The sequence below is a fragment of the Accipiter gentilis genome, chromosome 17 (genome assembly GCF_929443795.1).
Source record: "Accipiter gentilis chromosome 17, bAccGen1.1, whole genome shotgun sequence".
Lineage (NCBI taxonomy): Eukaryota > Metazoa > Chordata > Aves > Accipitriformes > Accipitridae > Astur > Astur gentilis.
This window is the reverse complement of record NC_064896.1, coordinates 25,689,305-25,716,792: the sequence shown is the minus strand read 5'-3', so window position 1 is coordinate 25,716,792 and position 27,488 is coordinate 25,689,305. Positions and strand designations below refer to the sequence as shown.

The 27,488-nt window shown below is 39.5% G+C and overlaps 1 protein-coding gene across 2 annotated transcripts in view; it reads left to right on the top strand.

Moving 5' to 3' along the window:
• The window catches only part of PRMT3 (protein arginine methyltransferase 3), a 71,993-nt gene extending 44,956 nt beyond the window's left edge, over window positions 1–27,037 (top strand). For both annotated transcript variants that reach the window (XM_049820159.1, XM_049820160.1), the window contains exons 13-16: window positions 4,278–4,364; window positions 16,344–16,394; window positions 16,596–16,683; window positions 26,355–27,037. In XM_049820159.1, the coding sequence (XP_049676116.1) occupies window positions 4,278–4,364; window positions 16,344–16,394; window positions 16,596–16,683; window positions 26,355–26,464 (336 nt within the window). In that variant the 3' untranslated portion in view covers window positions 26,465–27,037. The remainder of the gene's footprint in view (window positions 1–4,277; window positions 4,365–16,343; window positions 16,395–16,595; window positions 16,684–26,354) is intronic.
• The last annotated feature ends 451 nt before the right edge of the window (window positions 27,038–27,488 follow it).

Below are 27,488 nucleotides of genomic sequence, written 5' to 3'. Positions count from 1 at the left end.
CAGTTTGAGCTCTTAATAAAGTAATCTCCCCGTATTTCGATTGTTCTGTTCTACGTTTTCTTCTATCCAGACCCTAATTAAACTATACCAGAAAAACCCCAGGAATGTCGTCTACTTTTGCTTCCCTCTTTACCTCAGTCAGTGTACTGAGTTGCAGGGTGGCTTCTTGCCTATTTCTGTGTCAAGCTAGCTGGCTTTAAAGATCTTCCATTGGAGGGTCACTCACTACCACCCGTAGCTTCATCCACCAGAATGACCATGTCTGGAAAGGCAACAGTGGTTTCTGCAGTACTCATTGAATTAATTTTAACCCTACTTTTCTGTGTTGTCTTTCCGTATGGCAGCTTTCTGATGGGGAAGAGCAGCAGAGTTGGTAGTGATTCATATGAGAGAATACCTATGTGACAGTATGTAATTCTAGAACACTGACTAGTTGGAAATTCTGATGAACTTTGTGATTAGTAATAATTTGAACAGTTCAGATGAAATCGAGAGGACTATTGCAGAACAAGATTTTTTTGTCACAATGGTATTTTAATTATTGTTCATATAATTACTTTTCCGTTGTAAAACACTGAAGGCAGTCATATTACTGCCCTTTAGTGGAAATTGCCTGTTTAGTAAGGAGGTAATGTCTGTTTTAAGTGCATTCCTATCCTATTTTTATATAGAAGAAAATGGGTTTGCATTATTCATCGCTGAACTCGACGCCATTACTGAGAGTAGTTCTAGTCTCTTCTAGCATAGAAACCACTTGCTATGGTCAGTTGTCATCCTGCTCACACAAGCAGTAACAGGTGAAGTACAGTTTTGTTGTAAGTATATCCTGATGCAAGTTATTGTTTAAGCTTTTCTTGTCTATAATTTTATTACAGAGAAGATTTAGAAGTATTAAGTTTTTTAAATTGGGTATTCAAATGTAGGAAGTACTGAGACTGATATTTCTTTAACTTGAATAACGGCTTTGGCCTTCTTGTGCATCTCTGCTTTCTCTTTTTACTTCAGGATTCTTTATCCATAGATGTTGAAGTCATTACGGACGTGTCTTACAGTTTACTCTCTGAGCTTGTTGACTAGACTCCCTCTAGAGTCAGTGAAATAAAATTCCTAAGGTCACCTGTAATAGATTATGTGACTTGAGGCTTACAAGTGTCTGTTTTCCTTAAGAGTGAGGAGTGGGTAGAGTGATCAACTCGGTTGTTGAAATATACTTTGTAGACCTGTCGTTATAGGTGTTGTGGTTTAACCCCAGCTGGCAGCTCAGCCCCACACTGCTCGCTCATTCCCCTGCAGTGCGATGGGGGAGAGAATGGGAAGAGTAAAAATGAGAAGACTTGTGGGTTGAGATAAAGACGGTTTAATAGGTAAAGCAAAAGCCACGCACGCAAGCAAAGCAAACGGAGGAATTCATTCCCCGCTTCCCATGGGCATGTTGCTGTTCAGCCATCTCCAGGACAGCCGGGCTCCATCACGCATAACGGTCATTTGGGAAGACAAACGCCGTTGCTCCTTCCCCTTTCCTCCTTCCTCCAGCTTTATATGCTGAGCATGATGTCATATGGTCTGGAATATCCCTTGGGTCTGTTTTGTCCCAGCTGTGTCCCCTCCCAACTCCTTGTGCCCCCCCAGCCTCTCCCTGGTGGGGTGAGGAGCAGAAGAGGCCTCGGCTCTGTGCAAGCACTGCTCAGCAGTAACGAAAACATCCCTGTGTTATCAGCACTGTTTTCAGCACAAATCCAAAACATAGCCCCATACTAGCTACTGTGAAAAAGATTAACTCTATCCCAACCAAAACCAGCACATTCTCCACCCCTTATTCCATACCATTTACATCATGCTCAGGTACCGCACTATCCAATACAACCTCGTTAACAACCACCTCCCTTCCCCTCCTTTGATATAAGACACAAATATCATTCCCTTAGTCCATGGATCACCCTGAGGCTGTAATTATTAGCCATCTGACAGGTTTGTGCAGCGAGTGAGGCGAGGCATAGGTGCTTTTCTCGCCTCCTCTTTTTTTTATAACATTTTGCATGTTCTCATTCAAGTGGAAACATAGTTGAATACTTCTTGCAAATAGGTCGAGTTTGCCATACAGAGAATGAAGAACATATAAGGTGCTCTAATAGCTGCATGGATAAATTGAGCTCTATCAGTTTGTTAGGCAAACAAACGAAATAAAACAACATATTAACCTGAAACGTGGTGATAACAATAACTATAGTTGAATGTGCCCTAATGCAGTCTATAAGCTGTTGTCATTTTAGAAGCAAAATGCTTTACTGGTAATACTACATGTTCCTTTCTAATATATACACTGTCATGAGTGGTCACTGTCCAGCTCAGGTATATGTACTTAGCAAATTTTGTCATCGTGCAGCATTTTGTGTAACTGTTATGCTTAATGGTTTTGTACTCATTTGTTCTCAGTAGAAACCGTGATTTTTAAAATAACCCGACGTCACTGCATGAGCTAGTTTGCTGGAGTTACAGTACAAAGTAGTAAAATTAATGAGTTGAGCAACAGTGGCATTATAGGTAAATTGGTTTAATCAATAGCTGTTCCACAGAACAAATGGATTATATTTTTTAGGAAAAGTTTAAAAATGTTCCCATTTATCATATGATTATTACAGAACATATTTTAGTGTGTTTGCTCAGTTTAGCTGCTGCTTGTTTTGTATAGTTTATAATGCAACTTTTTAGGGAGCAAAACATTACCTAAAGAAACATAAGGCAGCGTCAAGAAATATTGATTAATAACGTATATGGCATTTAACTTCAGCAGTATGTGACGTTCTCGGATAAAGTGTTTTAACCAAGTATGTAAACTGAAGAGTTTCATACAGTGAAAAAATGTGGTGGAATTTTTATGAACAACTGAAAACTGAAGCTTGTCGCTCTTTAAAAACGCTGATTTTATATATATATATATATATATATATAAGATATATATATAATAAAATAAAAAGATCAGAATATTGAAATGCAAGTTGCAATTTGATTTGACAACATTATCTTTGTTATTTGTTGTCTTGTGTTAATTTCAAAACAGTGAAGCAGTTCTCTGCCTCGTGTTCTTTTTCTTCTCTGTTCTGTTACTGATATTTCACATACTGATACACTGCATGGTTGTGCTGTCCTTCAGAAGGACTCCACAGGCTGGAGAAATGGGCCAGCAGAGGTCTTGTGCAGAGGGCTCGGGCAATCAAAGAGCAATGCAAAATCCTGCAGAGGAGAGGGAAGAATAACCCAACGCATCAACAGAGGCGGTGGCCCTACGGGCTGGAAAGCAGCTTTGTAGAAAAAAACGCGGAGGTCCTGGTCAACACCAAGTTGACCGTGGCCAGCAACACGCACCCTTGTGGCAAAACCAGCCCGCTGGGCTGCGTTAGGAAGAAGACTTGTCACCAGCAGGTCGAAAGAGATGCGGCTTCTCTGGTACCGCAGGGAGATGGCTTCTGGAGCGCTGTGCCCAGCCGTGGGCTCCCCAGCGCGAGAGAGCTGAATGGAGCGGAGTGAGTCCGGTGAAAGACGGCAAAGGTGCTGCAGGGACCGGAGCATCTGTGATGTAGGGAGAGGCTGAAAGAGCTGGGGTGGGTGGTGTTGTCTGGAGAAGAGGAGGCTCGGGGGAGATCTTCTCGGTGCGTACAAATGCCTGGGGTGTGGGCAACTGAAGAGTGGCACAGGTCGCCCAGAGAGGCTGTAGAGTCTCGATCCTAGGAGATATTCGGAAGCCATCCGAACGTGGTCCTGAGCGACCTGCTCTAGTTGATGCTGCTTTGAGCAGGGGGTTGGACTAAGTTATTCTATGACCTCAGTTACTCTATGATCAATATGAAACTAACCTGGCAAAACAAAAAAGCCCAGTTTTAACCCATATTGGTTTCATACTGTAGCTTACCATGTGGTTACATGAATAAGGAGTAAAACTTGTGAAGATGCCTGTGAAAGCTGCTTAATCTCAACAACGGGCAACTGTCATCAAGAGCAACTTTCTTGAACAGCGACCTGTTATATCCAGTTCCATACTGCTAGTAGTCAAAGTGTCTGTTTATTTTGGCATTTGGGGAAGAGAGGTTTTAGGTGTTTCTTCAGCGTGCAGATAGGATTAGGTGGCTTTTAAGTTTCTTCCTGGTTTTGGAGAGCTGAATTAGTATTGCCCTAAGAGAGTTGTCGTCTTATGGGAACAACTGAACAACCTTCATCCAAAGGAAGATCTTAATTTAAATTCAGCACTGTTACTGACAGAATTGTATTATTCCTTTCGACAGCATATCGACTGTAATACTGCATCCACTCCAGACTTAGAATTCTCTTCAGATTTCACCCTGACCATTACGACGAGCACAAAGTGTACGGTAAGACAATTTTAGCTGCTTCTTATGTGGTCAGTATCGCATTGGGCTAATAGACAATGCATTTATGAAGCTTCATTTATCATCAGTCCTTGCCTTGAAACATTCATTTTTGAAGTACTGAGGTGTCAAATGAGCCTTTTTTGTAAAGAGAGATGGATGTAAATCTCCACTAGTAGTATTATGGTATAATACAGGTAGATGAGGAAAGGGAAAGGTAAGGAGCCTTAGCATTGGGGTTGTTCTGCTCTGTTCTCTAGCCCATTTTCTGAAATAAAAGTTTTTTGTTCAGACGTGTTGTTACCACTGTGCTCAAGAATGACGCAGTCGCTATTCTCGGAAAAGCTTTTCTGAGTTTAGTAAAAAGAGTGAAAAACAAAATAGATATGGGAAAGGTAGACGATAGCTCAGGTAATAAACATATAGCAGCTCCTATGGCAAACACAGTTTCTCAAATAGGAAAGTTCCTGAACGTTACATGGGAAGATTGAGGGGGGGAAAAATACAGCATTAGAATTTGAATCTGATAACAAGGGGTTTTACTGGATCAGGTTTTTTTATTTATTGCATGCAAGTTAGTTTTTTTTACTTTATGTAAGTAATATGACTTACATTCAAAAGAACATTGAAAGGCTGTGGGATTTGATTGGAGGGGAGTCCTAATTACAGCAAACACAAGCTTATTCATCTTAGTATTGCAGACTATGTTGCATTACATTGAGTGAAGAATCTCCAGCAAATCTGAGTCTGTGATCTCACTCAATTGAGTATTATTTGTCTATGAAACATGAGGCAATATGAAAAGAAAGAAAAGGGAAAAAAAAAATCTTCAGTCTGAGCTTTAGAATTAAATGAAAACTCAGTACTAGGGCATCTTTCAAATGCTTCTTTGAAGTTGTGCCTACATTGTTCAGTATGAATTTATATAAATACACATTCATTTTGTGGCTTTTTTCTTGGTAATTCAGTATCTGGGAGTTATGAGAAAACAGAGAAACGCTGATTTTTGGATTAATGAAAAAGTCCCCTGGTTTTATTTTTTTTGCAAGGGCCCATGCAATTTATATTGTGTGTTTTGTGTTCCATTTTTGAAGCATATGTCAAGGAAGATTCCTAAATATTTTCACTTAACATACTTCACGTAAGGGTGTCAGTGGCTTCTGAGATTAAGACGATATGAATGTGTTTAAAGCTAAAACAACTTAGGTATTCCAACATGAATATTTAGAATTGTTTGGATCGGTACCTATGTGAGGATACCTTTTTGATTGGACTTAGTTATGATGCACAGCTTGCTTTCTTTGTTGGAATAGGGAAAAAAAGAATCAAAGAGAAGGACTTTTGTAGGGTTACCATTAGGCAGGGCAGTTGGGATAAAGATGAGGTGCAGATGAGAAAGTCTGGTGGTGCCTTAGATTAAAGTAATGCATTGAGTTTTTAAACACTAAATGATAAGCAAAAGCAGGATGACCTGATTTTTACAGATTTTATGATTGCAGTAATACGCTTTCGCATTCGACATCAGTTATAAATGCTTTCTACTAATTTATTAAAATATCCTCATCAAATTTGACAAAAGTTTGTATTAGGCTCTGAGATCTGTAGTAAAAACTAAAATTTTTGTAGTCTAGTGTATTGTGATCCTTCTGCTGGGAGTTTCATGTTTAGTCACAGTACATCTCATCACAGAATCAAGTCCAAAAGGGTAATTGGTAGCTGATTTTTAATATATTGTGATAAATCTGCTACAACTGGTTTATTTGGCTTTTGCATTTGCATATGAAGAAGAGATGCAGGCTTCCTCTGATATGGACACAAAGAATATATTGCTGTATAATGTAAACACTTAAGCTGATAGCAAGATCTTGGATACCTACATCAAGCAACGGAATACCTGGTTTTCGATGGGTCTGCACATTCATGCTGCTGCATTTGCCACCCCTTTTGCTGTAATAACAGGATACGTAAGAATTTGTTGGTGTTATAAAGTGAAGTTTTCCCACCTGTATAATTCAAAGCATTGTTACTACTGTGAGTTAGTAGCTATGTACAAATACTTCATAATTATTTGTCAATTGTCACCAAATTAAGTAAAGATGCAGTAACCTCTTGGGTTTTATTAAATGGAAATGTATATGTTTAATTGTGCCTTTCACAAAAAAAAAAAAAATCTCTTATTTTTGGTGTCATAGAATCGTAGAATAATTCTAGATGCCTCAGGGCAGGGTCAGCTTTGATATCAGACCAAGCTCCAGTGCAGCCCTGGGTTAATTTTCTTAATGTGGCCACTTTTGAATAACTGATTAGTTAAACAGAAATCTTTACAAAATCTTGGCAATCTTTTTGTTGTTTGGGTAAAATAGCTTACTTTGTAAACATCATTTTCCATAGCACTAGACCTTTACAAAAACTTAATTTCTGTTCTGTGATTCTGTGGTGTCACTGACTTATAAATCAAGCTGTAAACCTGCATTTTATGACTTGAAGGGGGAGAGGGGAAAGAAGTGGGGGAAGAGCAGTGTTTCTGGAATTTTGCAGTGAATGCAGGTTCTAAAAAATGATCAGAACTCTGTAAAGTATTTTGCACTTCATCATTTAGGTTTATTGACACTTTGAGTGAAATTTCTACTCTTTCTATGATGGATTGTAGAAGTTTAGTTGGGGGTTGACAGTTCATCCATCATATCAGGCTGCCTAACCTTGCAGTAAATGAACAATAAAAGTCCATTATTTGTATTGAGAATTTTTGAGGAGATGCTTTAAGATTGCAATTTGTCCTTTGAAAATAACATTTGATGTTTTTTCTTGTTTGCATCTGTGTTTTATTGTTCTGCTGGCTTTTTATTTTTCGCACAAAAAGAGAAAGCTGCTTATATTTCCCCAAATTCTAGCTTTTTGTACATGTCTGTTATGAGTTTTGCATTTTTAAATATCAACATTTAAAAATATTTTTGCTTTATTTACAGGAAAAAAAAAATCACAAAAATAACTATTTGGAAATCCATCCTTATATACTTGTATATATCAGGGTTTTTTTAGCTCACAACCTAAAGTTCATTTCAAAGCAGCTTTTTGTCAGCCCTTTCCGTGCCATTTGGTTGTCTTATTCCCAGTGCTGCCAACGACAGCAAAGCTAACTTCAGACCAGTGTTACCGTCAGAACGAGGATTCCCTCTGTTAAGTGGTCCATCTTTAAAAACCGAACAAGTGGAAAGCTTAGGTGAGCAGTGATATGTTAGTGATTTTGTGGATCCTATTGCAGATCAGCCACTAGTTTGCACTGGGTAATTGGGTTGTGAGGAGTGGGTTTCCGTGCTTCTTCTTTCCAAGGCAGAGGTGTGCAGAGAAGTATACGGTCGATGGTCTTACATGGGAATGTGTCAGCAGCATGGAATGCACGGTTGCTGCTGCTGAGCTTCTTGTTGCAGAAGCTTCGCGCTGATGGAAAGTAATTTAGTAAGTACTCAGAGAAAAGAGTTGTGGCCTCGTCTAGTTAGAGTATGCAACATCACGTTAATTGTTGAAGAGCTAAACTTTCAGCTGACCACTCTGGGGGCATTAGCCACGTTGGGGGCTGTTGCTTCCTCCCGCTGTTACTTCCTCCCATCAACCTGTTTGCGCGTCTGCGGTAACAGGGTAGTAAGTTGTAAAAGCTGAAAGAACTCCGAGCCATAATGCAGCCTTTTTACCAACTCACTGCCACAATTGCTTTGATTATGACTTGAAACACCTCCAGGATCCCTCAGGCAGGAGAAGCTGCGCTGCACTTCTTCATTTCTGTGGCAAGATGTTAATACCTCTAAAATCAGACCTTAGTTTTTCCTCAGTCTCTCTTGTTTTTCTTTTTTTCCTCCTTTTAGTAGATACTGTTTGAAATTCTGTGTTTATTTTCAGCCGCAACAGAGAAGCTGACCTCTTCTTGATTTTCCCCATACTTTATTTCTGTTCTTGTAAATTGTTCTGGTAAACAGAGAGGCTTTCATAAAGGCTGAGGGAAAGCTTCACCTGGGAGAGAGTTAGGATCAGACCTTTTTTCTGTTCTTTGGCTGGAGGGAGCACAGGAAGATTAGCCTCTCAAGCCTAATGCTAACCTTTGGGACTTGCCGCCCACCTCTTCCTCATCCTTTGAATTGCACCCCCTGCCCCCGCCGCCATTTTGCTTTGTCACTTTTTAGTCCAAACCTTTCACTTCCTGAAAACTGATAATGCAAGTGCTGAAATAGATATTTCTCTTCTTTCTAGATATTATCACTGTTCTTGCTCTCGAAGGCCTTCTTGCTGCCCTCTTGGCTAATTATCTGGTTGTATGATAGTGCCACTTAATTGTACTAGAGGTTGTTTGAAAACCGTGCAATTCGGAAGGCGGTAGGCGGTTCTCTGTTTTTAGGTAAATGGACTAAGGACATAGATGCCCAGACTTAGTGATGAGCTTGTGCGAAATAGAAAAACTAAGCAGTTCCTAAAACCTAAGAGCATAGTAGTAATTGACACGTACCTGATTCATCTGTCCTTCCACCTGTAAATTATTTGAAATTACTCTCATATGACCAAACGCGCCCCGCCCCCCCCAGCAGAGTATTAAGTCATGCTCGTAACAGATCAGCCTGATGTGTCTCTGTAGGTGCATCGTAAGCGTATCGCTTATGAACTTGTAGTGCATTTGAGTCACATCCTTAAAAAAATGCTTAATGCTCTAAATAGGTTTTTTTTCCAGGTGTTCAGCAAAAATAAACGTTTAAAGTGTCACCTTGTGTGTGTTGCTTAGTCTTTCAGAAGTTGGCGGGGATGAAGTCAAGGCTTTTTTCAGAGCACATATTCTTTCTGTTGATTTTTCTTTTATTATTCCTGTGATTTACCACAAAGTAAATCTTTTAGCGTTAGATTTATTTATCATGATTTTAGCTTTCAAAGATTGAAGATTTTCAAAGCATGAAACGGTTGCGTGGAATCATTATATGAAATTGTTACCAAGTACTTCTAGTGCAAGTTGACTTGATTTCAGTCTTAAGAAGATAATGGCCAAAAATAAATTTAATTAGCCTGCAAAAGTGCATTTCCCTAGTAAAGAGCTAGGGTTTGTCACTGCTGATTTTAATGAGACATCTGGCTAATATCAGTTAGTGGATGCTGCTAGGAAAATATTCTATTAATTGTATTCCAAGTTGATCACTGTGTGAGCTTTTGAGATAAAATATAATGGTGATTACCCTCAGTGTAGAAATCAATTGACAAACTTTCTCTTTTGTTTGCTAGCGTTTCCCCTGTGAGTCCATCAAGGTTGATCTTTCCTAGCTGAATAACAATATCCCCCGGGAGGAAAATGGCAGTATCTCTTCATTGCTCCCAGGAGATCTTGTCAAAGAGCAGGGGATGTGTATAAAAAGTGGGAGGGAGGAAGGGGGTGAAAGAAGGATAATGAAGCAGAGGACGTGACTGATGTATTAAAACCTTTAGGAGGAAAAAGGAAGTTGAGTTGATTGGAGAAAATTATTTTGACTAAGGAAAAACCTTTGCTTGTTAAAATCTTCCTAAGTGTTAGACAGTTTCATTTCTTAATGTTCAATCTTCCACTTGGGAGCCAACAACAAGCATTAGTATATAAGTCTTTAATTAGGTGAGAAACTAAATTTTTTCTAAGCTAAAAGTTGGAAATCTGGCTTTGGGTACCACGGTTAAACGCACCTCAAATGCCCGATTTCTGTTTAAAGGAAAGGCTATCGTGTTACAGAGCCGGATTTGTCCTTCTGATCTGTGTACTTACTGGTAGCCTCCTCTGTAGTGATCTCCAGATTCTTAGTCTTTTTAAAACACAAAATTGTTGGGTTTAATAAGGAGGGGTTTCTTTTCCCTGTGATACAAATGCAGCAACTCTGCCGTGTGGATGACAAACATTCCATCTCCATGCTTGGATAAACTCCATCAAAAGCACATTATCTCCCACTTCTGTGGCCAGCTGTCTAATTGTATTTGTTGTAGCCACTCACTGTTGGAACATGATACTAGTGAAGAGCAAGAATGATAAATTACTCACTGTAGGTGATGGCGATGATGATAATTTTTAATTTCCTTGTTCCTAAGTGAATTGGTAAGGTTGCCTTTATGAGTTCTCATAAGGAGTCGAGCAGTCTCATTTGTTTTATCCTGTTAAAATGCTGCATGTACAGCCAGCCATTTTCTTCAGAAAAAAGCCTTAGTATTGGGATATGTTTGAATTAAAGCTTAGACTCTTCTTCTCGTTTCAGCTAAGCGCTCTGAGTGGAAGAGTATAAATAATATGTAGTAATATTGATCTGTTACATATGTTAAAGCTCTTAATATATTTGGTACGTGTTACATGAATGAATGGGGAAAAAATAGGCTTAAAATAATTTGTCTGGGGGGGGAAGAAACATATGTCGATGACAAGGGAATCTTACTGGGAGGACGTGCTTCACTTACAGTTTTTTTTGTACGTCTGCGTGAACACCTTAGAACCCCTCAGTGATGGGTGAAGACCGTAAGCTACTTTTCATGAACTCTTCATCAAAACCTGGGTTTGACAAAATCAGGTAGAAGTTAATGGCTGCTGTTGTAATTTCAGGAATATTTTATTTGTAGTTGAGTGAACTCTTTGTTGACCTTTATAGGATGATGCTTTGCAGTGTCTGTAATGTACATCTATTCCTAAATTTTTCCTTACTTCTTTATGTAACCTTCTTAGTTCCCTGGGTAAATATGGAGACTTTGTTCTGGGATTGGAGGTTTTGTCCTCATATCTCTGCTTTTCTCCTGGCAATTTATTTGAGAACAGGAAGCAGTGTTTCCTAATACTTGACATCCTTTGAGGCTGGAGCATGTGTCAGGCTAGAGTTGCAGTTTTTTATTACCAGTTCAGAAGTCATTATTTCTGTTTTCCTCTTTCCCGGTATTCAAGAGACTGGCACTTGAAAGATTCTTCCAGAGAAGGCTTAAGTTTGTGCTGATTAGTCGTTCGTGAAGTTGTAAATGAGCTGTCAAAGGTGGAGAAAAAAGATGAGGAAAACTGCAATGCAAGAAATAACTGTTACTGTTATGCTTAAAAAAACCAATCAAACAAAAAAAACCAATGAGAAAAACCCAACACAAAAAAACACCCAACACCAAAACAAGGCAGTAGTTGTAAAACATCATATGGAATTTATGGGGCTGTTACTTGCTTGTTCCTTTTCTTTAGTTAGACTTCTTGTAAAAAAGATGCCACCTTTAATAAAAATCTGGCCATCCCTATATTCCACTTTAATATGCTTGTGTCTCTGATTGCTTCTCCTATGCCAGTTGTAAGTGATTTTTCTGTCCTTATATTTTGCTGCTTAGCTGCATGTGTTAAATTTTACAGCAAGGGAGGACTTAATCTTCTTTCAAGCTCTGAACATTGGAAATGTCTTTTTTTGTAGTGTTGAATATTTAACGGAAGTTTGTGATTGACTGTTATAGCTACTGCAATTTGTAGTAGTGTTCAAAAGTGAAATGAAAGGAAAATGTGTTGAACTGCACTCACAGAATTGTTTCACTGAAATGTACTTGGATATAAAAGATGTGTGTTGTGTATTTCAGCATAAAACCAACAAGTAATGAATTAAAAAAAATTAAGATGTAAGGGAAGATATAAATTCCCCAAAAGAATGTAGTAACCCAAACCACAATTTTATAGCTAGTTTTGTATTATCAGGTATTTTGACTTTGATTTGTGTAGGCTTTTAGACTTGTGAGATATTGTTTTTAAATGTACAGGACCAGTGATTGTAGATAAAATTGTAGAAAGCGTCATCTGCGTGTACTTTACTTGTGAATTTTTTTAATCCCCCCCGCCCCCAGGCATTAGTGTTGGGTACCAGATCATTTTTGTAGTGGCGGAAGGCTTACACCAATATACCTTAAGGGTGTCGGGGGGGAGGGTGTTTTCATTTAGGGGTTTTTAGCACTTGCATTTTAGAGTATTGAAATAGGCTTCTGTAATGCAGTCAGATTTTAGTTTTTCATAGGTCTTTCAAGGAGGACTTCCTTCTCCTTCATGTAGAAGCAGAAAGCATAATGTTTTATGTAAAACTTTTCACAAAACATTGAAAGGAGAAATAACTAGAGCTGTGTTGTAGCTTTGAATCCTCCAATACTTTGCCTGTGACATAGAATCATAGAGTCATTGAGGTTGGAAAAGACCTTTAAGGTCATTGAAACCTGTTATGACTGTCCTTACTGATTGCTTTTCTTGTTCTACACCTTCCTCTGGCGGGTTTTACGAAGGCCAGGTGTGCTTGTTTTGAGTCTGTAGGTATCTATGTAGCTGACGTGGGGCAGATCAATAGGACAAAATGGCTCAAAAGCAGAAAGGTCTCAAAAAGGCATCAGTATATTTAAACATTTAAACATAGCATGGTGTTTGGATGAGCGTATAAATGTACGTATGCTTTAGAGCACCATACGGAACAACCCTTTTCTTGAGAAGAGCTGGTGAATTTAATAATTCCTATAATGCATCTGTTCAGAAATAAAACTGAATTTACTTCATTAAAGTAATGTATAATTCAGATAAATTGAGTGCCTTTTACAGTGCTATGTTATTGGCAGGGGAACACACGCAGTCTAGCACATGGAATCTTCCACGTGAAATCAAGAAGAGGAAAGGAAGAAGGTAGTTAATTTAGGCTGGAGTTACCGGCAGGCTTTAGGATAGATAAGACCTTATGTTTATTACCTAGGTGTAGGCAAATAACCGTACTTCTGTTGAACAGCGACTTCAAATTTTTGGTTTGGCTTCTTGTTTTACTGGGTAAGCCACAGGCTGTGTGCATCAAAGTGGGATGTATTTAATCTGTGCATTTTTGCTTTCTGTATTTTCTCAACTGTAATTGGCTTGTAAAATAGCTGCCGGAATGAATATTAAAACAAATTTTGCAGCTGGTCGGTAACTACTGGGTTTGGTATTAGACTTTTTGTTTTCCCAAAGGTTTAAAATACGAGGGGAGAGATTTCTGTCTGGAGATCAAACGCAGTGTTGGTAAATGATGGCAGGTTGCCTGAAAATGTTTATTGAAAACAAATTGCATAGTTGCAGCCAATTTCACAAAGGAAAATAGTCAAACAAAGTGTGTGTGTGGTTGGTTTTCTTAGTTGGCTCAAAACCCGTTTGAAATGCTATTAATAAAAGATACTCATTAAATATCTAAATTGCAATATGTGCTCTTGCAGTTATTTTTCAAAACATCTTTCAAACTCTCTCCTGTATGTATTTACCTTTAAGCAAGTAATTTCCATGTAGCTATGCGAGACAGAGGTTGCCTGTTGACGTAGCTCATCAGAGAGTGTGTGTTTTAGTTTTGGGGTGCCCCCCTGCCCAGTTTTAACTAACCAAAGTTTGAGGAATGTGGGGGAACGCATCATCTTATCCTTATGGACTTGAGGAATATACCTTGTTAGAATATTTTTCTGTATTTTTTTTTTCCTTTTGGCTCAAATTATTTGAGTATCAATATTAAAGGTCACTTAAGCATTTTAAAATGTAACAAAAAGAATTTAATGGATCAATGTAGAACTCTTATTCTCTGCAATCTGTTGAACTCTTGAACTCTGTAATCCCTGGAGCTCTGCATAAGGTGGTGTTTGTGATGTATAATGAATACTGTTACTATCTCTTGATTTAGATAGTCAAAGTCAGCATTTCAGGCCCTTTCAGTTAGGAAAACCATTGGTACTGTAAGGAATTTGGTGTTTTATTTATCCTTGTCATTTACGGAAGGTGTACAAATCCTCTTTCCCTGAGCATAGGAGGCATCAAATAGCAGAGGACAAATTCTTTGCTTATAACTGCAGTTTCGTTTCAGCTTAAAAAATGCTAATCTCAGGGTAGCATGTAGGGTGTTTCTGTTATTTCGTGCTACCAAGTGCATAGATAATTGCATCCACCTTAGCTATGGTATGTCTGCTTGGAGCTTTTAGCTTTCTGGTCCAAAACATAGCTTGATTGTCTCATTTTCTCTGGAAGCCAATTTTTTTTTTTTCTCACAACTCTTAATGGATTTTTGTTGTCACAACCTTGTTTTCCTTTCTCCACTAATCATATCCTAGGTCTTATTTGTAAGCATATCAACAGTATTGACCTGATGATTGAAAAATATTTTTATGGCTTAGTAGATCTCTGACTAATGTCCAGAAAACATTGTGCATCAATAGAAGTAGTCTGATGGGTCAATAAAACTTTGTCAAAATCTTCTCAATCTTTACTCAAAAAGGCGTATCAGAGGCAAGTCTGTAATTCACTTGGGAATGAGATTCTCAGCATTGAGTGATAGGACTTTACTTAAGAAATGGAAGAGTCACTGCTTCCAACATCTGGTACTCATTTGTTACAAAGGTTCCTCAGTGTCTCCTTAGTTAGGTTTTTTTTTTCAAGAATATTTGCCGACATCAGAATTTGGAACTTTCCAGGCTTATCTGGAGTGCCATTAGGTTGAAGAGCTAACGCAAGTGCATTAACACAGACTTACTTGCTTGAAGACGTTATATTCACCACCATGTTGGTGAAATCTGTTCGGGATTTAGACTACAAAGGAAAAATACCAGAATGGTTTAGCTACCATTCAGATTACATATTTCATAATGATAAAGCCCTATGCCATACAGTTTGTTAACCTTAATTTTGTAAGCATGTTTGACTTTTTTTTTTCCTGCACAATCTATTTATGAGTCAATACGAAGGGCATGCTACAGAACTTGTCCTTTTTAACTATTCAGAACAGCCGGTTTCTTAGAGTAGGAGAAAAAACACTGGTGCCATGCGAGGAAGGTTATAATCAGTTGTTTGCAGTAAGTTTTCACGCAGCAGGCTTGCTATCATTGAATTGGTACATATTTCATTTGAATGTACTATATAGCTGGCGTGGGGAGAATCCCTTCCTGCTGTCACAGGGATAGAGAGTCCCCGGCTGCTGTAGTTGGAGTTACTCAAAAGCCTCTTCTGGATCATTTCTTCAGGCTGACGTGTAATAGAAAGGCATAACTGCCTTGGGCCCATGGTCTGATTTGCTGTAGCCTTTTTGTAGGAGACGCTAGAAAGCAAAGAAAGGTGAGCGTGGACAGGATTTCAGAGGTGGATGGTCTTTTATTAGCATCTTCCTGTTCTTTATTTGAATTCTTTGAATTTTTGGGACTCTCACAAGGCACTTTTGTCAAAAAAGCAGGCCAGTATTAAAAGACTGTGTATCTAATAGTGTGGGTATACTCTTCTGTGTGTGGACATTTTGTATTTCTTTTCCTCTTCAAGCTGGATGAAAAGTCCCACTAATGAATTATGTACTGAAAAGAGAGGCTCTTTTTGACGATAGGAGTGGGATGGCAGGAGGGACAGAAGAAGTGTTCCGAGGAACCCTGTGGAGAGTTACTGTTAGAAATTATTAACTGCTGGAAAGGACCGCATGAAACATTTGTGAATCTTTTTCCTTAACCTGTGTGTGTAGTAGAGGAGGAAAAATATTCCCTGCCTGCTTATGCTCTGCCTCTGTTCCCAGGGAGCTTTTGTGGAAAATAGCGTTAAGCCACACTAAGAGCGGACATGTCACGCAGAGTCCCTTGTACCGTGGGTGTATTTGGTGAGGGTCGTTGGAGCCGTAGAGGACAAGGACTGAATTTTATGTTTGTGGGTTTGCACATCTGAAAGGCGCTTTTCTCATCTGTAATTCGAGTTGCAGTTAGGGTGTGTGGGTTGTTTTGGAAACTGAGACTAAAATTTGGTGCGTAATAAAATGCAGTTACGGCGGGCTGCATATTCTCCAGTAGAATGAAGGTGCGATGACAGCTTATTTTTTTTACTTAGGATTCTAGCATGCCCGAAAGCATAAATCTAAGCTTGTTCCTCTTAGTAAAGGCTTGAAAGGGAGTAGAAATACCAATAAATGTATATATTAACGATAGACTTTTTCTTGAGTGTCGCTATTATTCCTTTATCATATTTGCATTTTCCTCGTTTTATAGGCAGTTGCTGGTTATTTTGATATATTTTTTGAGAAGAACTGTCACAACAAGGTGAGTATTAGGTTATGCATTTTAAAAATGTCTTTGAGAGATGAGGGTGGTTTTGTATTTTATTCTGCCTTGAGGTGTTTGGCAGCGAGTCTATTTTGCTGTAGCAAACACTTCACGTGCATGTGTGTTTGGTAATTGATTGATGTGGTGTGATATCAAAAATGTTGTTCTCAATCAAACTCTTGAACTCTTCCATTGCAGGTCTTGTTTTCAACTGGTCCCCAGTGTACCAAAACACACTGGAAGCAGACAGTTTTTCTCCTGGAGAAACCAATTCCTGTAGAAGCAGGTATATTTAAATTCAGTTGTGGTGCAACAATGGTTGTGTTACACTGCTGTTACCATTAAATTTAAATCTAAAATACGTTAAAAATGACATAAGTGTTAAAAAGAATTAGTAAGGAAATCTTTCAGCTGCTGCTGAAGAGATTTTTCTTCTCTCAGCAAAGCACTGGGAAATATCTGTCTATGCAAAATTCTCGTTAAAAATACATATAGATGTCTGCATAGGTATATTGTGAGCGGGCATATGTCTTACACTTGCATAGATCCATACTGTAATTTTGATGAGAACTTCTGTATCAAAGCATTTCTGACACAGAGAAATACAAGACCAGAACATTACTGATACCATTCTCTTAATTTCAACATTACTAATGTTCTTAAGTATCATATTTGTCTAACGATTGCATAGGATTTTTTTGTAGCACTCCTGAACTACGCTGTATTTGTTAAATGAATCATGAATATGTGTGCGGGTGTTATACCTGGTACTATGGGATTACTCTGTAAATTGAAACAGTTTCAAAGAACTTGCAGCCATGAACTTGATGCATTGAAGTACGGAAGATGTTATTTCGATACACTGTAAATTTGTATTAAATGGGTAAGTACTGTATATGTTTCACCTCGAATTTGATGCAAGTAAAAAAGTTTTTGTTGTCATCAGGGATAACCTGATATGCCTGTTACATCAGGGATAACCCAAAATTCGGATATCAACAATGATAAATTGTTGAAGTAAGGTTTTGAAGACTCAAGTGATGCTTGTTAGTGGTTTTAATTAGTTCTATTTGGTAAGTCTTGAAAATACATTTCTGTGCAAGTAGTCAAAATAGTCCTTGCTTTATAGACACAGAAATATGTCCATGATCATTACAGGATAGTCATGCAAGAGCATAGACATACAACAGGTCAAGAATTATAAGTCTTGCCCTCTTACTCCTGTAGAATTGCACTTCCTTTCAGACTCTCCTAGTCTTCGTATAGTCAAAGGAAATAAAGTAGTTAAATTTTTATGCTGTTTTATGATTTCTTAATTTTTGTCCATTTAACCATTAGATACCACTGTTGAACGCTCACCCAGTGGTGAATTAGTTGCCTCTGAGGGCCGTTTTTCTTTACAGACTAGTGGGACCAAGGGAGGAACCTCAGAATGGGGCTCTTTGCTGCTGGTTGGTTAATAAACTCACGGTAATACATGGCCCCGACCTGAACAGTTTATATATAGATCGGACATATTGGGGGAAAGCATACAAAAGCTTAATGCGAATGCTGCAAAAAAACCCTGAGGTCAAGAAGCTTAGAGATGCTATAGAGAAGTATTGATGTAGATGGAATATTGTCTCTCTTAACAGACCTAATTAGGAATGTACAATGGTGAAAGTAGCATCTGCACTCAATTAAACTGCTTTTACAGTTGCCTCTTCCAGCTATCAGCCATGACAACTTTTTACCAGGAACCTTTCCTAAAGGCACTGTGGTCTATGGTATCTGACAAATCATTTCTCTCTTTCATGCTTTGACTTTATATTTTTAAATAATTTTTATTTGCAGATTCTTAGGTCCTGTCACTTCTTGGGGCGCACATATGCGTTGGTGCGTTTGTACTTGGCTTGTGTTCTGTTCAGTTTCTCTTTCTAGACAAGGCTGGCTAAGGTCTCCTTGCTACAACTCATTAAATTTCAATGTCATAGGGTGTGAAGTGCAACTTTTTTAAGTGCAATGACATTTGTTAGAATATGCACATTATTTAATATTACATAGATCATTTGACATTTATCAAATGTGTAAAATTACTGGGAGGTGTGCCTGGCTCCAGAATTCTAGTCTGGGTGTCGTGACTTTCTGAAGACAACTGCAGAAACAGTGTGCTTTGAAGCAGTGAACGCAACCTAGTTGACCTTGAAGATCACTTTTGCTATAACTCCTTCCTTTCTCTTTATTAGCTGATGTTTCTTAAAATTATTCCCGTAACAAATCTTGTTATAGCTGTTTCTTTTTCCTTTCTGCCCGTTTCCTTCTCTTCGTAATTATTTAAGTTCCCATTTCCCATCTTTTTACCCATTCTGTCTGGTTTTATATCTTTTATAAAATTACCACTTTATTCTAGGATTCTTTGCCTGTTATTTCTAGTGTTAGAGAAGGCTCTGAGAGCAACTCTTGATGTAATTTCCTTTTCCTGTGTAATCCCAGTCTTAATTCCTGTGGGGTATTTGTTTTTCATTGATGACATAAGCCCATCAGGGCAGAACCTGTTTCCTGATACATACATAGGAATTTTTCTTTATTTAGGTGATTTTTTTTTTTGAAAACCCATTCACCCTGACTTTGATCCTTCTCCTTCATTGTTAAAAAATAATATTTTTCGTCAAGATGTGTTACTATAAGTACAGATTTCCTTATTTTCCATTTTTTCATATTGTTTTTTTTCCTTTGTAAGAATAGTGGCTTGAATATTCATCTTGGTAATTTGTGGTTAACCATGTTTTTTTGATTTCTTCAGTCTTTTGTTTACCATTTTACCAGCTAAACAAACTGCTCAAACTTCTGCAGTATATGTAAAATTGCACTTCTAGCTGTTTCTCGTCTGTCACTTGTTAATGAATTAGCACTGCTTGTGGCAGTTTTACCATGCGTTGTTTCTGCCTGGCATGTTGAACTGAGCTCCTCTCCAAGTGTACTTAGCTTTTGGGGAAACTTCTTCTCTTCAGACGGAACTTTCTCAATGCAAGGTAATTGAAGAAAAAAGTGACTATATTAGATTCAACACATTTGCATCATTTGAAGGCTTCAGCCTTTATGTCCATCCCTGTGTTTACCAATGTTCCTCAATGCTCTGTAGAAATTCTTACAATAAGAAATGTGTATACGGCCTTGGGAGACACAGCGAAGAAGACCCACTTGTGACTAAATGTATTCATAGACTCCTTTAGGCTGGAAAAGACCCTTAAGATCATCGAGTCCAACTGTAAACCTAACACTGCCAAGTCCACCACTAAACCATGTCCCTAAGTGCTCCACGCTTACATGTCTTTTAAATCCCTCCAGGGATTGCGACTCATCCACTTCCCTGGGCAGCCTGTTCCAAAGAGCATCACCATCAGCAATATTCGGTTATGAGATGCGCCTCTGACCAATGGACATGGCAATGCACTCACTGGGGTGCGAGTGACCGTTCAGGCACCAGGATCACAATTCTAGCTGATAGTGGAAGCTTCAAAGTCTTTGAAAGAAGCTTTCTTTCATGTTGACAAGGGTCTGATGGCAGAGAAGAGTACCTTCTCTTTACAACTAACTTCATGTACTTTTTGATGCAGAAAAGAAAAAGAAAAAGGGTTATTGCTTTCTCTCAGCTAGCATCTTGCCAGAATACTTGCCTGTTATCACTGCATCATAGCTATTTGCTGTGTTTCTGCATGGACGCTGGGCTGCTGATAGTACATTTCCTCCCTGTGCCTGCCCTGCGTATCCGACCAGCAACGACCCTGCCCTGCAGAGACAGGTTCCTCCACCCCACCCCAACCACTAAAGCAAACTTCAGCAAACATCATAGTGCATGTTCCCTGCTTGCGTGCTCCACCATGGTCTCCCTGTTGGGGTAAGTCAGTCTCGAGTTACATGTGAGGAGCAAAATGTGGACATAAAAGATGATTTAGAGGAATGCTGCAAGCAGCTCCTCGTAGTTCTTTGCACCCTTTCCTCAGGTGATTTGATGTATCGGGGTGCATATAGCCCCTGAGGAACATGGTTGTACCATCACCAGGAGGCACATGGCTGCCAGTATCCCTGGCTGGACCTTCATCTCCAGCATTGTGGATGGGGCTAATTCAGATCTGAGCTCTTCCAGCCAAGGCAATGCTCACTGTGTCTCCTGTGCAGCAGTGACGGCATTGCAAAACATGCATACTGCTGAGCCAGCTACAAGGCAAGTCACAGGGGCTATGGAGCTGAGATGTGATGAAGTGGCTGTGGCCCATCCGGCCACTCTAGTCTGTGGCAGGAGCAGGTCCAATGCTTGACAACCCTTTCGGTGAAGAATTTTTCCTAATATCCAATCTAGACCTCCCCTGGCACAACTTGAGGCCGTTTCCTCTTGTCCTTTCGCTTGGGAGAAGAGCCCAGCACCCACCTCACTACACCCTCCTTTCAGGTAGTTGTGGAGAGCGATCAGGTCTCCCCTCAGCCTCCTTTTCTCCAGGCTAAACAACCCCAGTTCCCTCAGCTGCTCCTCATGAAACTTGTACTCTAGACCCTTCACCAGCTTCGATGCTTTTCTTCAGACATGCTCCAGCACCTCGATGTCTTTCTTGTAGTGATGGGCCCAAAACCGAACACAGTATTTGAGGTGCGACCTCACCGGGGCCGAGCACAGGGGGACGATCGCTTCCTTTAGGCCTGCTGGCCACACTATTTCTGATCCAAGCCAGGATGCTGTTGGCCTTCTTGGCCACCTGGGCACGCTGCCGGCTCACGTTCAACCAACTGTTGACCAACACCCCCAGGTCCTTTTCCGCCAGGCAGCTTTCCAGCTGCTCTTCCCCAAGCCTGTAGCGCTGCACGGGGTTGTTGTGACCCAAGTGCAGGACCCGGCACTCGGCCTTGTTGGACCTCACACAGTTGGCCTCGGCCCATCGATCCAGCCTGTCCAGATCCTGCTGTAGAGCCTTCCTACCCTCCAGCAGGTCACCCCTCCTGCCCAGCTTGGTGTTGTCTGCGACACTGAGTCAGGACAAGCTCTTTTCGTAGTAAATATTGGAAAATAAATAGAAATAATACGTTTTAAGTCTTGCAATAATCTGACCGGTGTACCTGTGGTTGCATTTGCTTTCTGTATTTCAATAGGTAGTGAAAGAGGAATTCGGTGGTATGAAATGCATTTAAAATGATTTCTTGTTGTGAAAGCATCTCTCAGGGCAGTGCATTTTTCCCCCCCCCCCCAGTAAAGAAAAATGGTTCCCTCAGATTTGTAATTCTGAGTAAAATAGTAAGGCTGACTTAAAGTCTCTATCAGATGCTTTATAGCTCTTGGGGATATGCCTGAAGTGGTTATAAAGCACTGATTGTATTTGGATTTGCTCTGTAAAAGAGGTCGAGTTTACAGATATCTGAACCTATTGGGTATTTTACAGGAAAAGGCTGCTTTATGCCACGGCAAAATTGTTTTGTTCTGCAGTGTGAACTAGCTAATTTTCTCAGCTGTTTGATGCCAGGTTATTTGTTGTAAAAATAGATCTATTTTCTCAACCATGAAAAAGACTGAATGTTTTGATCTCTATTCTAACGATAACAGAATCAAGCCACTACAAGCCAAAGAATGGAGCTTGCAGCTAATGCTCCCTCCTTTGCCATTCCTGCCGCAGCCTGCGCTAGGTGTGCCATGTTTGCAAATTCTCTAGGGTGAAACGGGAGACGTTTAATCTAGGTCCAAAGACCTGGAGAGTGAGGCTTTAAAAGTTACACCTAATTAATACTTCTGATTTACCACTGAATTTCAGCTCGATACCTAGCTATGGTAGACAGCTTTGTATATAGTTTTAATGGGTAATTTCTGTTGATTTGGTTTAGCTTTAGTGTGTGAGTGGGGGATAGTCTCTTACTACTCAAGTATTCTGAAAAGCTAGTTTTCCTCCTCACAGACTGTGACGAGAGACTTGAAGCTGATGTACAATGAAGTAAAATAAAATAGCGCCAGCGTGTTGGATATGCTTTAACTGCTTAGCAAGCAGTAAAATTAAAGAAACTGGAGAAAGAAGCCAGATGATGTTTTATTGCCAGAAAAGCTGGGCTTTCTCAGACAAAAGAGTATTGTCTTGTAGACTTGCTACAGAGTACAAGGCTTCACTTAGCAGCCCTTTGAATAGCTCAAAAATGTCTTTATTTTGAAAATTTAAATTGAGATGCCAAAGCAGTATCTCTTGCTTATTAATGGTCCAAACATAAGTCGTCTTCTTTTGTTGTTTGTTGAAATATTCCTGCTAAGTTTCATTAACAAAAAATTATATACAGAATATCCTTCTCATTTGGCTGTCTCAAGCATTTACTAAATAAATAAAATGCTTAGAAAAAATATTTTAAAGGGCCCACAGAATCTTTTCAGTAACAGTGCATTAAGTTAAAACCTAGATCTGTATGCAAGCAAATTCTATTAGCAATAAACCAGCATATTGTCGGCATTTTGCGTTCTTGATATTGCCTTGCAGTGGAAATAAAACCTTGATTTGTTTTTCTGTGGTGCTAAAAGGGGCTAGCACAGCAAAAGTGAAGTAGAACTCACATGACTAAGCCCCTGTAAAATCCTTGATTTTCTTTAACTCCCCAGTTTCCATAATTGGGTAGCTGTTTGTAAATTTACAAACTGAAAAATGTTAATTTGTCTACCGAGAGCGCTTCGTTAAAAGTAGGAAAACAATGCTGGCACAATTAATCTGTCTGAATGTTTTGATCTTACACTGAAATACTTCAATATTGTGCATCCCAGTTGGATAATTTGGTTCCTAACTGAGATTTTAGTGTCTGTTTTGCTTGTCTACAGCTGCAACGTGGTGTCTATAGAATGCTGTCACTTGTTTACTTACAAGTGATACTTTCCAAAATTATGCTCACTTTTAAAATCTAGTAATTGTTAAAATTTGATGTTTGAGGGCACGCTATATCTTGCATACGTCATGCTGTATCTTTTGAAATCTGCAGTTTAAAATCATCCTGCTGACTTTTCAGAAGCATTTCTAAGTGTGTATTTCGGGCACTAAAGTGAGAGAATCTCTTCTCATGGCTTTTTCTCTCTTTGAAAGATAATAGAGGTTCTGTACCTACACAGGACATCTCAGATGGACTTCTTGTGCTGTTCTGTGCGCCCCCCTCTGCAAGTTCTGCAACTGCAAGGGGTTATGAGTTCATACGGCACCAACAGTCTGGTTTTCTCAGAATTTTGTCACAACTGCTGAGAGAGAAAGATTGGGACAAGGCTATACAGTTTAGCATCTCTGCTACAACAAGTAGTGAATTAAGACTAGTTCTGGGTGAGTGAGTTGGACTACTGCAGCTGTACGTTTTGGAGGACCATGTGTCTGGTCTTTGCCGTTCCCTGTGGCAGCCATTTCTGGTACCTGAGCAATCTTGGGAATCTCGGTCACTTGCAGCGTGTGCACGTTATCTTGGGCAGCCATGCAAGGCTGTCTTACCTCACCCAACTGGCTGCGTGGACTTCTTTGCAGCAGCCTAGTTCATCGTTTGTCTTGGGGAGTTGGAACATGCCAATTCGGTACGAAAACTCTTCAGAGAATATACTCAGAGCATGAAAGGAAAAGACAGAACCTCAACAGAGTTTCAGAAGAGGGCGAACAGTGGTGTAACCGAAGGGGTTGGCAAACAGTTGATTAGTTTATGGAAGTAAGCAGCCGGTGGAAGAAGGATGTCGCAGATCAGACAGATAACACCGAAAGGCAGTGAATTAGTGCTCGGTACAGAGACTGCTCATTGGATCCCCTTGGGTTGGGGGCTCAGTAAAAGAAGCAGCCAAATGGGAAGGTGATGGTCTGCGTGCAGCTGCAGGTGCCTGCAGTTTAAGAAGACGAATGAGAGGATAAGGGATAAGCTATTGAGTGTAAGGGAAATGCTCTTGGTCCCACCATGAATGATTTCTGTCTTTCACTGTTCTTTTTCATTTTCAGAAGATAGATGGTTTATGGAAACTACCTTTTAGCCAACTCTTCCTGAGTAATGCTTTTGAGACTTGCTTTCTTTCAGTTGCATGCTAGACCGCAGTGTTGTATAAGATAGGGGGTTCAGTGAGTCTAAACTGACGTGGAAAACTAGATAATGTTTAAATTGTCAGCCTCAAGCAAGGACGACCTTATCGTGAAGAGTCGTGTCAAAGCTTACTGTTAGATAAGTGAAGGCACGTACGACTACGACTTAGAAGCTTGTGGCTATTGCCGTGCAGGGGATTTGCAGAGCTGGTTCTCACCAGCAGTTTGGTAGTTAAAGTTTAGCCTAAATCCACTGCAGTTTTCTAGCAGCTGTCTTTGAAATAATGCCCGTGAGATCTTTTGTAAGGTTCTTAAATTTTAATGGGGGTCAGAATAAAGAATGTTTTGAGTACCACGTTCTTGTCTCACTGTAAGCTTCATAAAGCTCTTCCACAGGAAGAAAAGAAGGAAACCTGAAAGAACTTGATTCCTGGCTACCTTCAGTAATTCTTTCGATATTTTTCATAATCAAAGAGGGAGGGGATGCATCCCCTAAGTTGCATCCTGTAGATACAACTTCTGCAGGAGACTGCATGGAATCTCTGGGGCGAGTCAAATTGTTTCAGATTAATCAAGTTACGGACTGAAAAAATACGGTTTGTTGGGCCTAAACGCGCTTAGTGATAGGGCTCTTGCACTGAGAGGTACCTTTGCTCGCAAACTGCAGGCTTGCCCAATGTATGATTGTATTGCACAAACATAAGTGAGAAATTTGATTGCTTACAGTTTTCACTGATGGTAAAAGTCAGAACCAAAATCAACTATTTTAGAGTGTTCAGAGCACATGTAAAGGGTGTACTGTAGAGCATGTAATCAGACATGTGTTATTTGACAGTGGGTCAGTATGGACCTAGGGATGCTTTTTTCCTTGTGCTAGCAAGCTTGTGCAGCACTTTTGCTGAATTTTTTCATGGGTTTGGGGTTTTTTGGCGACAAATTTCAGGGCTCCCCGAGGGATAATAAAAATGCGGGAAGGGGATCGTAATAGATTCAGTTTTGTCCTAATCAAACTGCAATGGCACTGTGTGGTTTACTTGCGTTCAGCTGAGCATGATAAGAGCAAGGTGATGCAGCTGAGTCCCAGAGACAGCTTCCTCCAGGCAGCTCGTAGGACAGCAGAATGGTGAAAAAACATCAGTCATTTTCTATCTACTTGACATTGATTAATTGTTCAGAACTGCCTTTCTGTTAGTTGGTCGCACTGCTGTTGTTTGCTTCGGCCCTCAGAAAAGACTGTTTAGAAAGGCAGATTTAATGTGGTTAGGCATGAGAAATAGCTGAGAACAATTAAGTGCTCCATTTCATTAACAGCCTTTACAAACAGAATCTCGGGGTTCTGTTCTATGAAGTCAGATGCGATCTATGAAATTATATTTAATTTTTATTTCAGTTATTGTATTGCTTTGTTTAAATGTTTTGAAGGGTAAGGTTGCCGCATGGATGGATTTAAATAGTGGAATTTCAATTGCCTTAGAGGGTCTTTAGTCTTAACAGTTTTTAAAACATTCGGTATTATAGGATGTTAAAATATATCAAATAATGCATTTTGCAGCAGTTCTGACAACGTGTGTGTTCACAACTAGGTTAAACTTCCTAGCTGGAGAGATGCTATAATGCCCTTTTTTCCTTTACCTTGTCCTTCCACCAGGCAAATCTGTCTCTGCTCAAGTAATCTCTGAAACTGTTTTCGCAATTCTTTGCAAATCTCATTGCATTATGTCAGTCATTTGTGTCCGAATAATAAAGCTGCACGGGAATTGAAGTGGAATTCCCAGCTAACCGTTAAATTAACAAAATGTGCAAAATTGTCAAAGAATACAGTTTTTTGATGTTTTGTATAGTATTTGTACCGCAGTCATTCTTGTTGAAAAGCTTTCTGTGATGTTTATACTGCAGCCTTTGACAAGACATTTCTTTTTCACTTTTGCAGGGGAGGCCCTGAGAGGAAAGATAGCGGTCCGCAGAAACAGAAAGGATCCACGCTCCCTCTTTATAACCCTTTCAGTGAAGGACACACAGCAGACCTACAGCCTGCAGTGAAAATTCTGTGCATATGATTTTGGGAAATGTCAAATTTAAATGTTATATTTAACTGTTGGTAACTGTTTCTAAATAGCCAAAAATGGTGAACTCTGGAATTTTTTATATGTATATGCACAGACAAGAACATGAAGAGTTTACCTAGAATTGAGAGAGTACTGTTTGGATGCTTTTGCACTGGATGTGGAGACTGAAGACAAAATCAGATTCCGCTGTGTTCCACATGACGTGCGGACGGCAAGAAAGATGGTTTTGGGTTACGTGAGACTGGTGGCTGAAAAAATCAGATTAAAGTCTTGCTGTGAGGAACAATAAATATGAACTCTCAATATTGTTTTGTTCTCCAACTGGCAAAATCCTTGGGCAATTTTTTTTTTGGGGGGGGGGCGGGGGGGCGTGGTGCAAAGAAACTAAATCCTGTGCTAGTGCACCTCAGCAGTAGCTGGAAAATCCCAGCTGGAATAAGTTTGGAATTCCAACTGCAGGATTGCAGCAACAAAGACTTTATTTTTATTACGTTTCTATAATAAAAAAGTTGTACCACATTTTAGTTACATTTATCTAAATAAATGAACCGAGTATGTTATCTAGTGCCGTTGCCTGTTTCCTTGTTTTCTATGTAATTGAAAATTCTTCTGTCTATCCAGTGATGGCTCATTTATTTGTGGCTACGGTTTTTTCCGTACTAGCCTATTGGAACCTAGGTGGATGGAAATGTGTATTTTAGCAGCTTTAGGAAAAACACTGTGAAGAAATAGCAGCGGTTGCGGTGGTGGATTTGGTTTGGCTGCTTACAGACACAGGATTGGTGTGTGTTGTGATGTTTAAACACTGTAAACTGTTGTAGAGTTGGAACTAAGCATAACACTGTGCAGTTTATGTGCTTGTACTGTACACGTATATTTGTGTTGAAAGTGGTTTCAAAAATCATTTCAAGAAGCAAAGAAGGCAGTGTTTTGCTAGTGATCTCTGAACTGCTGTTAAAATAATGTTAGGACCTTTTTTAGAGGACTAAGACGAGGAG